This window comes from Diadema setosum, chromosome 16 (genome assembly GCF_964275005.1).
Source record: "Diadema setosum chromosome 16, eeDiaSeto1, whole genome shotgun sequence".
Lineage (NCBI taxonomy): Eukaryota > Metazoa > Echinodermata > Echinoidea > Diadematoida > Diadematidae > Diadema > Diadema setosum.
In genome coordinates this window covers 24,589,523-24,602,805 of record NC_092700.1, presented here as the reverse complement: position 1 = coordinate 24,602,805, position 13,283 = coordinate 24,589,523, and the positions used below count along the sequence as shown (strand labels likewise).

Here is a 13,283-nt window from a genome sequence, read left to right as displayed (position 1 = left end):
GCTTGGAGGATCTCTTTACACATATAAATACATTGTATTATTAAGGTATAATGTACGAAGATCACTGTGCAAAACGCACATAACTAGAATTGCGATAGTCGTTATTATGCAGGATGATCGCACAAAAAAGCATACACACATGTGCTTTTGTTTATTTTATCATCATCAGTTCGTTGTCTGCCCTTACGTGTATCATGTTTAAACAAAGTGCACCTTTATATTTCACACATTAGCAAATGAATATCAAGATGATGTAAGCACTCGATACCTGAATTGATCTACCAGGTATAGGTGATATGCGTTGGGTTGATGGAGCAAGTTTTAAAATTGAAGGAAAGTGCGAAGAAGTTTTGTTATGTTTCTTGGAGAAGAGCGGAGTGTTTGATGTTCGTCTTCTTTCAAAATCAACAAAAGCAACAATCAAAGAGTGAACTTATATGTATACCTGTTAGAGCGTAGTTAAGCGAGTTGATGAGACAGGATTTGCCAGCAGCGATTTCACCGAAGAAAGCGATGTTTACCTTCGACGGGGATGTAGAGCTTCGACAACATGACCTTCCGGGTTTGTAACCTCTTATCTTCCGTCGAAGTCTATATCTCTTAAGAACTGAGGATGAAAGAAATCTTTAGATACGGAATTCAATGCAGTTGGTATTTGTAGATATTATTACAAACTACTACTTGCAGGGTCGGCGCTGGAGATTTATCAATAATAAGCATAGATTTATAAATCGGCGTCTTTCACATGAAGGAATATTGACGAACAAAATCAAAAACAATCAACCTGCCAAACAAGCATCCACATGTAGAAACAGACCCTGAAATGTCCTTTGTCGCTATTAAGTGTATTGCTTGTTGACTACTTTATATAAATTTAATAGACATTTTATAGTTATGACAACACTTAAATTGCTCTGTTATGTACATATTTTGCAGGAATGTGATGGTAGTGGTTATACTAACCCTGCGAGCAGAAAATAACAGGAATGCGTCATGACAGAAGATATCTATAGGTATAATTAGACTTCTAAACCACTCGACAATATCAAATCGCATTATATTTTTCTTATCACCAACATGAATGCAGAAAAGGGATTTAGATTTGAAAGTGCCTTCTGAGTGAGGGGGACGAATATTGATTATTAAATGAACAGGCCCTATACCACACGAAAACGAGTATTTCCTGATTTAATTGAGTTACATACCTTTGGTGTTGGTGTTTTTATTCTTTAAAAAAAGTCACTTAGGTACTCATGTTGATATCAGATGAAACCGCATAAAGAAGAGTAACTGTACATGTTTACATTGAAATTCTGAAATTTCCATGGGCTATATACATGACCCAACAGATTTCATGGGCAATTGTTCGAGTTTACATCATAACTGAAAATAAATTATTTTAGATACGCATATGATGAAAAGTGCGTGTTCACTATACGATGCTTTACAGGGTGCTTCCACAAGAATTTTCCGCTTTCTAGTGGCCACTCTACATTTTAAACCAAAAGTCGACTTGCAAATAACAGACATGAGCAAAACTGCCAAGGAGGCCATTGCTTTTTTTTTGCGTTTTTTTGTTTTTGTCTCGAGATAACAGGCTTCATAAACAAGAGACCCTGGGGGCCTCGCGGTCATCTTAGTATTGCAAGCAACATTTTACACGGTGTAGCCCTATCTACAATGAAGAAGCTTGAACTATACACTTTACAGCAATGTACTAATTCATAGCACTATACTAGCCTTTTTTTTTTTGGTTGTAGAGAAAAACCAACCCAATTTCATGGCCCACTGTGGCCCCCAAGTAGGAATGGTGCGCATTTTTATAACTATGTATTTGTATGTATAAATGTGAAAATATGTTGGATGAATTTTATTTGTGTCAATTTTATGAAATTTATAAATGATTGAAATAACTTCGAATACACTGCCATCGTCGGTAACAAAACTGTTTTAAGGTTTTTTCGTCGACTTCTTTATTTTTTTTTTCTCTCTCTCTGTTCAAAGGAGATAACGATGTACGATGTGTCAAACATTTCCTAACTCATGATTTTCAATTTCTACGCGAATAAAACAAAAAACACGGGACCAGAGGTCTTTCAACTTGAATACACATGGCTTTCTGTATTAGCATGGGATAAGCAGTATCTGCTGCCGTTGAATTGGTGAACGTAATGCAAGGACCATGCGACCGACGAGGGAGCTACAACCCCCCCCCCCCTCCCTTAAAAAAAAAAGAAATGTGGGAATAAACAAAATGATTCGAACAAATAACAACAAAACGGATGACTCTCCAACGGTTCCTCCAAAAGATTCCCGTCAGATAGGCGGGGGTTAGGTGTGTGTGTGTGGGGGGGGGGGGGGGAGATTGAAAGAGAAAGAGAGAGAGAGAGAGAGAGAGAGAGAGTAGTGAAGGGGGAAGGTGTTTCCGATGACCCTCAATTGACTATAATCTGCCCTCAGTCCCCCCCCCCCCCCCCGGGGGGGGGGGGGTGGAATAGATCAACTGTGATTCATTTGATTTCAGTTTGCTTGGTTACTAAAATCAAATCTTCATACCTTTCCGTCTTCGAATAAGCAACAATAGGATTGTTAAAGCACACGGCACACCAATGGACAGTCCAATTATGAGACCAGAGTTATCGCGTTTTCCTGAAATTTTGATACAGATACAGAGGAAACAAGTAATTAGTCAATTACTTCATTTATCGATCTCTGAATAATTATGCAAATACGATTTGTGCATTCTGTGTAACGAGTAACAAACAAATTGCAAATTAGTAGTGGAACAAAATTATGATAGTGATCTATCACTTGATCTACTCCCACTTTATCTAATAGCCATTACTCTCAACCCAATTTAATGGTCTACTCCCGTTTCGCCTAGAATCAGTTCGTCTACTGACCATTTAGTCCAATTGCCACTTTAATAGCCTCTTTACAAGTTGGTCTACTTCCAGATGAGCTATACCAATGTCGTCTAATACCACAGTTTACTAGACAAAATGGGGTAAATCCAAGAACACACAAATTGACATTAGACCATCTGATTATTAGACGAAATTACAATTAGCCTGACTGGGCATTAAACCAAGTATGGATTAGACCAAACGGGCATTAGACGAAATTGATAGTGGACCAAATGAGTGTAGCCGTACAGACTAGCGTGTAGTGGTGTTAGACGAACTGGGAAGTAGACCATCTGATATTAGACTAAGTGGCAATAAACCAATTATGATGATATTCGAATAGTGCGGATAATAGCGTATATTTCTTCATATTTACATAGTGAACTATTTCTTCTTTTAGCATGTTTGCTGCATTGACACGCACATTAGTTTCGTTTTGCCTCCTCTCACCACAACAATAACAGCGACAAAATCGTTCATTCTATCGGAATGGACTTCCCAGTAGCAAACCCAAATCAAACCATGTATTCAAAAATTGTCCGGAAAACTCAGCAGTGACGAGAAAAGCTTGACCCGCCGCACGCCGCTGCTACCCTGATATCCTTTCCAAATCAATGTTTTTTCTTCTTTCTAGTTGGTTTAATTGCTAGTAATTAATCAATTCCCTTTCATCGACGTAACTAAAAAGGGACATAATGACATACCCGAGTAAGTATCCCCGCGATTATGTTATTATCACAAAACTCTAACGAACTGATTAAAGAGTTCTATACTCACGTCGATGAAGGGCAATTTGTTTGAGTTGTAATTCAATGCATAATTCGACCCCCCCCCCCCCAAAAAAAAGAATCAACATTTCACGAAACCTGGTATAGGCAGCACAGTGATTTCTGCGGTAGACGTTCCATTCAGAGAGTCTCCAGTAGCCGTGCACATGAAGGTTTGTTCCTCCCCGTTTTTGGCTGAAACAGTAATTGTCTCAAACCTCTCGTATGTGTCATCAGGGAGTGTTATTTGCTGTGAAACCACGGAATACAGTCTCTTTCCCGACTCCTCTGTCCAGAACATGGTAACGTTAGGCTTGAATCCACTCACGACACACGTAAAGTCAATAGAAGAAGTATTGAAGGGAGTTTGGTGTGTACAAAGGGTTGAATTCGGCTGCAATTTGTCGACGCATTCCTCAATTGCAGGTTCTGAAGCCTTTGCTATGGAACAAGAAATTATATCGAAAAACATACAAAATCTGTTGGCCAACAAATGATCAACTTCTTGTTATTTACTATATTTCATCTATTTCACTATATTCATGTGAAGGAAAAGTATACACTTGTGGCTACCTTTTAAGATAAGTCTTTAATATGAATTGAAAATGAAATAAAACAATATTTGTCTGAACACGCTTGTGACACGCTTTAAAGAGACGGTACAGTTTCGGTTGAGATGAGACTTCAGGTTTACAACTTTTTTTATGATGATTTGTTGAGATAGTGATAAACCTCCCATGAAATGTGAAAGAGGTTAAAAGTCTAAGAGGAATTCAAAGTTTATTTTCATGAAAATTATTGTTTTTAAAATGCCTGAGACATCCAAAACAAAGTCATGGAAATAAAAGTTAAAATCTAATTTTACCAAATAAACATTGAATTCTTCTCAGAATTCTATGCTTTTTAAAATCTAATAAAGTGGTTTCTACCTCAAGAAACTTAAAAAACGTAATCCTCACCTCAACCAGTACTATATTATCCTTTAATAATGAAGTGCAGGGCAACCGTTACGGGGGACGGGGCAGGGCTTCTAAGATATTAAATATTCACCCTTCCAATTTCTACAACCAGTTTTCCCTGTTGGTTTAGCTCAAAAGAACACTTACGAAGAATTGCTAATAAAATCTGCGGTGGTGAAGTCAATAACATTTAAACTTTATTACTTATTTCTTTTTAATCCCAGCATGCACTTCCAAGTGGAGTAAAAAAGTTGAAGCATTAATTCCTTTTAGAATATCTTTAAATATTTCCAATTCTCTTTGCGCTACAATGGGCGGCGTTATGATTACTATATTGGCAAAAGTGAGATCGACTGTTATGTCCATAAGATAAACATGATGCTTTTATTTGCATGATTTCGAATGTGCCCCCCCCCCCCTCCCCCTTGTACATTCCGGTGAAGTTTTATCTAGTTTATGTTTTGTATGATTATACTTTCTTGTGCTATTTGCGAGAAATACGAAAGAAAATTGATATCGAAATTGAATTATGATTTATCCATAAGAGTAGGCCATACTACACACTTTGGCTATTTACTACAATAAAAAAAGCCCTTACACATACATGTCATCCCAAATTTAGTGCCGCCGCCAGAAGATTTTTTGAAGCGTGTGCCAAACTATAGATGCTCCACAGACAGGACGGCAATTGATTTATGTGTCTCTGCATAACCAGCCTCTCTCAAAAGAAAATAATGTCTTTTTGTTATGATAATTGTTCTTCGCCGTCTCTACTTTATATAAAAGATGAGGGTACGTATACTTACTGGTACAGACAAAGGGTTGAGCGAATGAAAACCGTGCAAAGATAAAATACACGTTTAATTGCTCGAGTTTAAATGTCTACTCTAATCTGACATACTTGACACTTGACGATTATACCACATTAGTTTAATTTGTCGGAAGAGATTCCTGAGATTTAGACTTTTGCACACAATCATTTCGAGATGTTATAACCTTTGTCATCAGGTGACATTTCATTTCATGTCATACATTATGCCATAGATAAACAAGCAAAATGTAGCGGTTATAATGTAAGCCTTCAAAATGCTGTTCAGATTGCTAATCAAAAGAAAGAAGGCGGCATCGAACCATTCTTATCAAAGGCACAAACGAACTAGGGGAATTATTTTGTTATCAGAAATCTGACAACTGTGCAAAAAAATATACAGTTAGAACTCCATTTCTTGAAGCTCGTTGGTCAGATAAATTTGATTTCTGGTTGATGGCACAATTTACCATTTGCAGATGAAACAAACACCCAGCATTAGTGCTTTAAGATAGTTCTTAATGTGAGTTAGGTACAGAAACAACCACTGTAAAATTTGAATCGTAAAATCCATGTTAAATATTGTTAAACGTACAAAATGAGAACAATAGTTATAATAAAAATATTTCCAGACTAAAACGTCTACAGTTACGGTTTACGATTTTTAAAATCACTGTTCCCAAAGGTAAACAGGACCTTTAACGTTTAACTCTTTTACAACTTTTTATCTAGAGAATTTGGTACAGACAAATACTCACAGTTTACGGTCATTAGGGTGGAATTTGAGAAATTTTCGAAGGTCGTAAACACCAACTGACAGTGGTAGAGCCCCTCATCAGCCACTTCTAGGTCTGTAATTAACAGGTCGAAGTTCTTATCGATGTCGAATCGTTGCTCCATGCTCACATAATCCCCATCGTAGAATGCCTTACTCGTCGACAGCTCAGGTTGTGACATGCTCTCCTTGACCCAGTATACAGCAAGAGGCTCCTCCTTGAAGTCACATGGTAGTTGGATGTCTCTCCCTTTCCATCCTTGAATGGTAGGGAGGGTGTCTACCACAGGAGCTAGACAACAGGAAAATGTGCATGACCAACGGCACGAACAAAATGTTGTGAGCAACAAATACAATTTATTATAATATTTTGTATACATCGAATATGCCCTTCCCCATCATTATTCTTCCAGAATAACACGTTGTCCAGTAGGTGTGTTTCTTTTACCGTGCATTCTGAAATTATTTATGCCATATTCAACATCTTCTGAAATTCATACTAATAAAAAGGGATTTTCCCTTTATTACAAGTAATCTCATACCCATTGGTTTAGATTTGTCCAAGATTACCAACAGCTTCTAATCAAAAGAAAGAAACATCAATGTAATAATATACCTGCTGTTAAAGATGACTTCTTGATTCCATTCTATTAAACATAATGTAGCTGAAGTAAATGCAACAATATTAATCGGAGTATCAGTTCCTGACTTACTCTCTAAAAAAAAACAAAAAAAAAATCGAGTGAAAATATTCACTCCTGAAGGAGTGAGTACAAAAAAGTGAATTTAGAGTAAAATTGGAGTGAATTTAGAGTGAAAATGTTCATTTTCACTCGTTATAGAGTGACGTCAGGATCACTCCAAAATCTTCAAGTGATCCCTGAGGTCACTCCAAAATGAGTTAAGATGAACATTTTCACTCTAAATTTACTCCAGTTTCACTCTGAATTCACTCTTTTTTGTATTCACTCCTTCAAGAGTGAATATTTTCACTCGATTTTTTTTTTAGAGAGTATGAATGTCAAAATTTTGTGTGTATCATGTGCTGTCATCGCTGGATGAGAAGACTACAGACATGTGTGTGATGTCACAGTATAGGGAAACAGTAAAATTGGTGATTGCTGATTTATTCACAAATTCAAAATTGATATCCTTACCGCATACAAAGTACCCTTTGACTAAACTTTTGCTATACGAAGTTATTATGAAGGGATGTTATCATATTTTTTTTCTATCTCTTACACGAGAATAAATTCATGGTTGGTCAATGACGATCGATATTAAGGTTTATTCATGATTTTCCATGAAGCCGTTAGCTTTGTTTCGCCAGTTTTATTTACAAAAGTATTGTCTTTCACCTGTACTGTAGGTCATCCCTACATCGACCCGAATGTCATGAAAACAAAAGATTACTTACCGCTAACCGTCAGATTAGTGAAATTCAGGAGAATCTCGAAATTTTCCCACATGAGTTGGCAATAGTAGCGACCCTCATCTGCTACTTGCAAGTCGGTGATGACGAGATTATAGTTCACATCGATATTAAACCGCTCCTCTTCGCTGGCAAAGTAGCCATCGAAGAATGAAGCCTTCATCGTCTCCACTGTCTGATTTGAAGTGCTCTCCTTGGTCCAAAACACAGCCAGCGGCACCTTCTCGGAGTGACATGGCAGTCGAATATCTTTCCTTGTCCATTCCTGAACGTCGGGGACAGTCTCTACAACAGATGCTGTATGCAATGTGAAAAAAGAAGAGTTCGTTCTTTTTATTGATGTTATTGATGCTTGACGTCTGTGGGCGCCATTGGTTGATGAACCAAGAAGGTTTTATACATGGAGTTCCAACTGGCTGTAATCTAGTATTCAGACAGTTGGCAGATTTCTATTGATGTACAAAGGAATTCCACAGGTGCACTTGTGCCTTTGATGATCGATGTTCGACGCCGCCGTCTTGCTGAGCAATATCAAGATGTATTTTTAACGTTATCATAATGTTGGCCATATTTTGCTTATCTATTAATTAGATAAAGTGAAATTTCACTTAATGATTAAGCATGTAAAACAAAAGTCAATTCGGTCTAGAAATGTGCGCAAAAGTGTAAATAAGAGCTGTATCATGTGAAAATATTTAAAACTGTACCATCCTGGAAAGCTGGTTTTATCACTTTTCCGCTTAATTTTCATGAATGAAAGTAATATGGAATAATCTTCAAGTATAATATTTTATTGATAGATATATCAGATTAGTGCCCGGGTATATGCCCAGTCGAGTAATTTTCATGTTCATTTCAGCATTTTTTTTTCTCAATTTCTTTTCGCGCATCCTCTTGTCTGTACCACCTACCTTTTATAAGAAGGGATAGCGAAAAGTAATTGCCATCACAAAGACATATCTTCCTTTGAAAGTGTTTTTGTTTGTTTGTGTGTTTTTTGCAATGAGACACGAGTCAATTGTCTTCGTATCTGCGCGGCAGATCCTGTTTGGCACATGCTTCCAATGTTATTGAGCGGCGGCTTCGAACATGGGATCAACGGGAATAGCACTGTTGTTACTCCATCTCTTGAACCTCCTTGGATGAACCTGCCGTAGGCGACAGACAGAGTAGGCAATGTGTGCGCTTTTGTTTAACTTTTTTGTTTCCTTTGTCTGGTCGATTTCTATCACTAAGTTGACAATATCACCTTAGTTCTTTAAATCCCGTTATTGTGGGTGTGCTCAATGGGAGGGAGAGGGATAAAACTTGAATTCTACACAATATCGTTCTTATGTTTGGGTTGAGGTGAGCTTATATACACATCTTAATGTTTAACAATATTTTAAAATGTCAAAGATACCAAGTCCTAAATGAAATGAATAACACTTAGTCGTGTCGTTTACACATAAAGCATACCAACGCCATACAACCCACGTTAGAATTCATAATTTGAGGTTGAAGTTTAGCTATCTACATTCATATGGTTACTCGCATGAAACATAACAAAAGACACATGCATGACTACAGGATAAAGGTATCAGAAAACAGTATGAATGCTAATCAAGTCCAATATCTGTCTGATACAAAGGTTCTAAAAGAGTAATAAGTACAGTACAACAAATAGTTCTATTAATGAATAGTAGTTTAAAGATACATGAAACATGAATATATTTTCAAGTATTTACATCACAAAAGATTTGAGCTGAAACCTTAATTGACATGATAGTTCATCTCTTATATGTGAGTCTAAAGCAATGTAACTGTAGTAAGCAAGGAATATTATATATATATATATATATATATATATATATATATATATATGTTTATGAATTTCAGCCATAGAATTGGCGACGGCACATATGATAGTACTTTTGGTATTACACAGCAAACAATACCAAAAATGTGTGATCTACGAAATGAATATGGTTAGCTGCACTCCCGTATGGGTAGCGGCAGATCATTCCATGACAATACACCAACAAAAATGACAAAGAAAACTTTCCGTAATTAGTCTTAATTTTAGACAAATTCAAATTGTATCTTGTAATACCTCGAGTTTCATATCTATGGGATACAAATGAAAGTATACAACACTTTATCGTGCTACTCAGTTTTTACATTATGTTAAAAAAGTCCACAAGGCTATCATTTTGTAAAAAAGAAAAAAAAAAACAAAACAAAACAAAACCCTCCACACTAGAGCTCTTTTTAAAGGTGAAACTACTCATTTTTCAGTCATACCAGGGGCCTATACCCCGTACCAACACCTAAAAGAAAACAGTCATTGCAAAACGTATGGGAAGGCATATCCCACCCATACGTTTTGCAATGATTGTTATCTTCTATGAACATTAATTTTTCTTGCATGACGTATAAAGACCAAAGTTCATTTGGCTTTTATAGCTCGAATGTTATACATGTAATGTTATACACACAATGGTCTCGGCAAGCAAACACGACGCCTTTGTATTATGATGCAGACTCTTGCTATTTCAGTGTGGAGCAAATTCAGTACCCTCTCAAGCATGAAGACATAGGCGTTGTTTGTGATATTTGGTTTGAATCATTCCAAAAGACTTGTGAGTGGCTGCCCTAATTCCCAAAGTCCCATGGGGACGCAAATTGGTAACCACCACAATGTAAACAGAATTGAACATTGAAATCACTTTAAAGACAAATTTCACACGTTTTGATTTGGATTTCTTGGATGTTCTTTGTATTTCCATTCCTCATATCAATCTCGTATTGCGAGTTACCTCAAGATTGGAACTATCTTACAAAATATATACAAAATAAGCCATCCGGACCAGACGAATGTATACACTGACACTCACCGAAAACTTAAGCATTATGTCATGATCCTACTGAATATGAAGGATTTTTGGCCCCTCAAGTATAATGAACATTAAGACTGTTCGTGAAATGCCTCTGAAGGAGAACTGATATCGATGAACAAGCGGTCTCACTGTCACTTACAAAAATATGCCTGCCGAGTAGACTGTAGTTAGTTGAACAATATTTTCAGGCGTACTGTTCTTGCACGTGTCGAAAGTGCATATAATATTGTCAAATGTGTGCAATGCAGATCAAAGAAAAAAAAAATCAGATGCCTCTCTTACCTTCTGAAACGGGACAATAGTCCACAGAAACAAGAACTGCTAGCAGCAGGACGAGATAAGTGTAGTCTCTATCCATCGCAAGTGGAAGAAATTGACGTTTTAGTTGCCCGATATGATAGTAGTCCGTAGAGATTTGAGCAATGATCATACCGAGTTTGTCAACCGACTAGTTTTCCGTGCGCGTTAACGCCGTGACGTGATCATTGCTGTGCTAAATATAAGTGTATAACACAATACAACCGTCATGTCATCACGCCACTCCTACTGACGATGTGTAGCTAGTCTGGCGTCCAGACCCTCTGCTCGTATTATTTTGCTAAACAGGATATTGACGCCTTCAACGTCGAAACTGGAGCAGGATTAGTTAGATTTGTCCTCACTGAACTCTGTAGCGAAAGTGAGTACGTTACGTGCAGTGCTTGAAGCCATCTCGATGCTTTAGTCGGCACTGCCATTTTAGGACTCCACCTCAAGGCCCCGCCACTAAATTCTGTACGCTACTGTTGTGCAGAGGGTACGCAGAAGAAGTGCGTTCCTCAGTGGAAAGTCACGGTGGTGTAAATTATGGGGCGCCAAGTATCGAATGGACCATTTCATTACGAAATGTCTCTTTAGTCGACAAAATGAACTAACCAAATGTCCTAACCGCATCCGGGCAATTACTCCCAGAGGGCAACCACCCCCCCCCCAGCCCCTCCCCCCCCCCCCCCCGGCTAAATACTAGTTAGTGGTAAGGTTACAGTAAAGATTAGGGTTAGGGTTGGGTTTAGGGTAAAGGGTTTGGGTTAGGGTTAGGATTAGGTTCAGGATTAGGATTAAGATTAGGATTAGGGCCAGGTTAAGGGTCCGGGGTAATTGTCCAGGGTGTAATGTTTATTGCCCCAGACCCGTCCTAGCAAAACAAATGGTTTTGTGATAAAATGAACATTTCTTCAACAAAATGACAGATTTAAAAATGCCATTTTACTTATTTCGTAACGAAATTGCCATGAGACACTTGGTACTTTATTGGTGCCCCATAACAAAGTCCCCCAAAACCGGCAAACACTTCTGGTGACTTGAAACTTGTACATACAGTGCAACACGAGCGTACGGGCTTTTCGGTGTGTAGTACGGGCTTTTCGGTGTGTAGTGTGCGCTAAGTGCGCACAACGCCCCTTCCACTATATAAAATCTAGTGTATTTCCTTCCTTCGGCAAAGGCGGCGACTACGTCGCCGCGGAGGGCGCATTTTTGTAAACGGAGTCCAGTAGACAAAAGGTCTGGAAACCAGACTAATATGTAGGCTGTTTGGGGCCGGGGAATTCCAGGACGGAAAGTACATTGAGCAATTAGTTATCTGTCAATGGTGGCTACGCCAAAGCATGGAGGTACCTCCATGGTCAAGGTATTATTCTGTCTGCCACTGAAAGATGTGGTAATGCTTATTCCACATGGGGTAGAATGAGAAATGCGCTACGAGTATAGAGACCGGTTGTCTGTTGCACCACTCATCTTCCTCTCTGCATGGCGCCGATATGAGAACTATAGCACACAAAATAGAAAATGGAAAATGGAAGACAGCCAGAAGGCAGTAAGACGATTCGTACAGCAGAGTGAGAGTGAAAACAAAAATACACCATTGTTCATTCAGAACACTACATGTTGTCATAGAAAAGTATCATGCAAGAGAACAATTATGAAAGAAGACGATTCTTAAACTTATGTTTGTGGTTATTAAGCGAACTGGCACCTTTAACGAGGAATGGCAACTCACGGCAGATTTTTGGGCCAGTTTGGTGACATGGTATGTATAGGTGAGAGGACGGAGCCGAACAGTGGTATTGCCAATGAGATTAAGTAAATGAAAACAGATTGGAAAATTGGGTCGGCAGACTGGCAGAGGACCGTTGGCCTAACGATAACTAAAGATGCAGAGCTGATATTGCATAAAGTCAGTGAGATTAAGAAGTTTTAATTCTTGATAAAGTTGTTTAACATGTGCATGGCTGCGCTCTTGAAATTTTCGAATTGGTGTATTTATGTGAGTAGCTACTGAATATTTCATATTTTAAACGGATGTGTTTGCTATACAATAGAAATGTTAGAATGAAAGTACAATAAATCAAATTATGATGATCGTAAGGCTTGACGGTTTGCTTAAAGATAGGGCCTATAGGTATTCTTGGAAATTTCCCTAGATGAGAGACACTGACGCCAAGTTAGCCCGTATTCACTGAAGAATTGAATTCTTTCAATTGAATTGAATTGAAGAAGAAAGCAGTGTTTCTGCAATATTGCTGTTAAAGCATATTATGTAATAGGTTTTGTGAAGCCCTAAGGTCTAATCATAGCTAATGGCATAATCCGCATTAAATACCATCATTTAGCGATATTAATAAGAATATGTATGTATGTATATATTATATATATATATATATATATATATATATATATATATATATATATATATATATATACACATATTCATATTAT

At 37.7% G+C, this 13,283-nt stretch overlaps 1 protein-coding gene across 1 annotated transcript in view; it reads right to left on the bottom strand.

Moving 5' to 3' along the window:
* The window catches only part of LOC140239735 (uncharacterized), a 134,272-nt gene extending 123,388 nt beyond the window's left edge, over nt 1–10,884 (bottom strand). The window contains exons 1-4 of the mRNA XM_072319557.1: nt 10,809–10,884; nt 7,633–7,944; nt 6,199–6,507; nt 3,773–4,114 (exon numbers count right to left, since the gene is read on the bottom strand). Coding sequence (XP_072175658.1) covers nt 3,773–4,114; nt 6,199–6,507; nt 7,633–7,944; nt 10,809–10,884 — 1,039 coding nt within the window. The remainder of the gene's footprint in view (nt 1–3,772; nt 4,115–6,198; nt 6,508–7,632; nt 7,945–10,808) is intronic.
* Nucleotides 10,885–13,283: the final 2,399 nt, after the last annotated feature.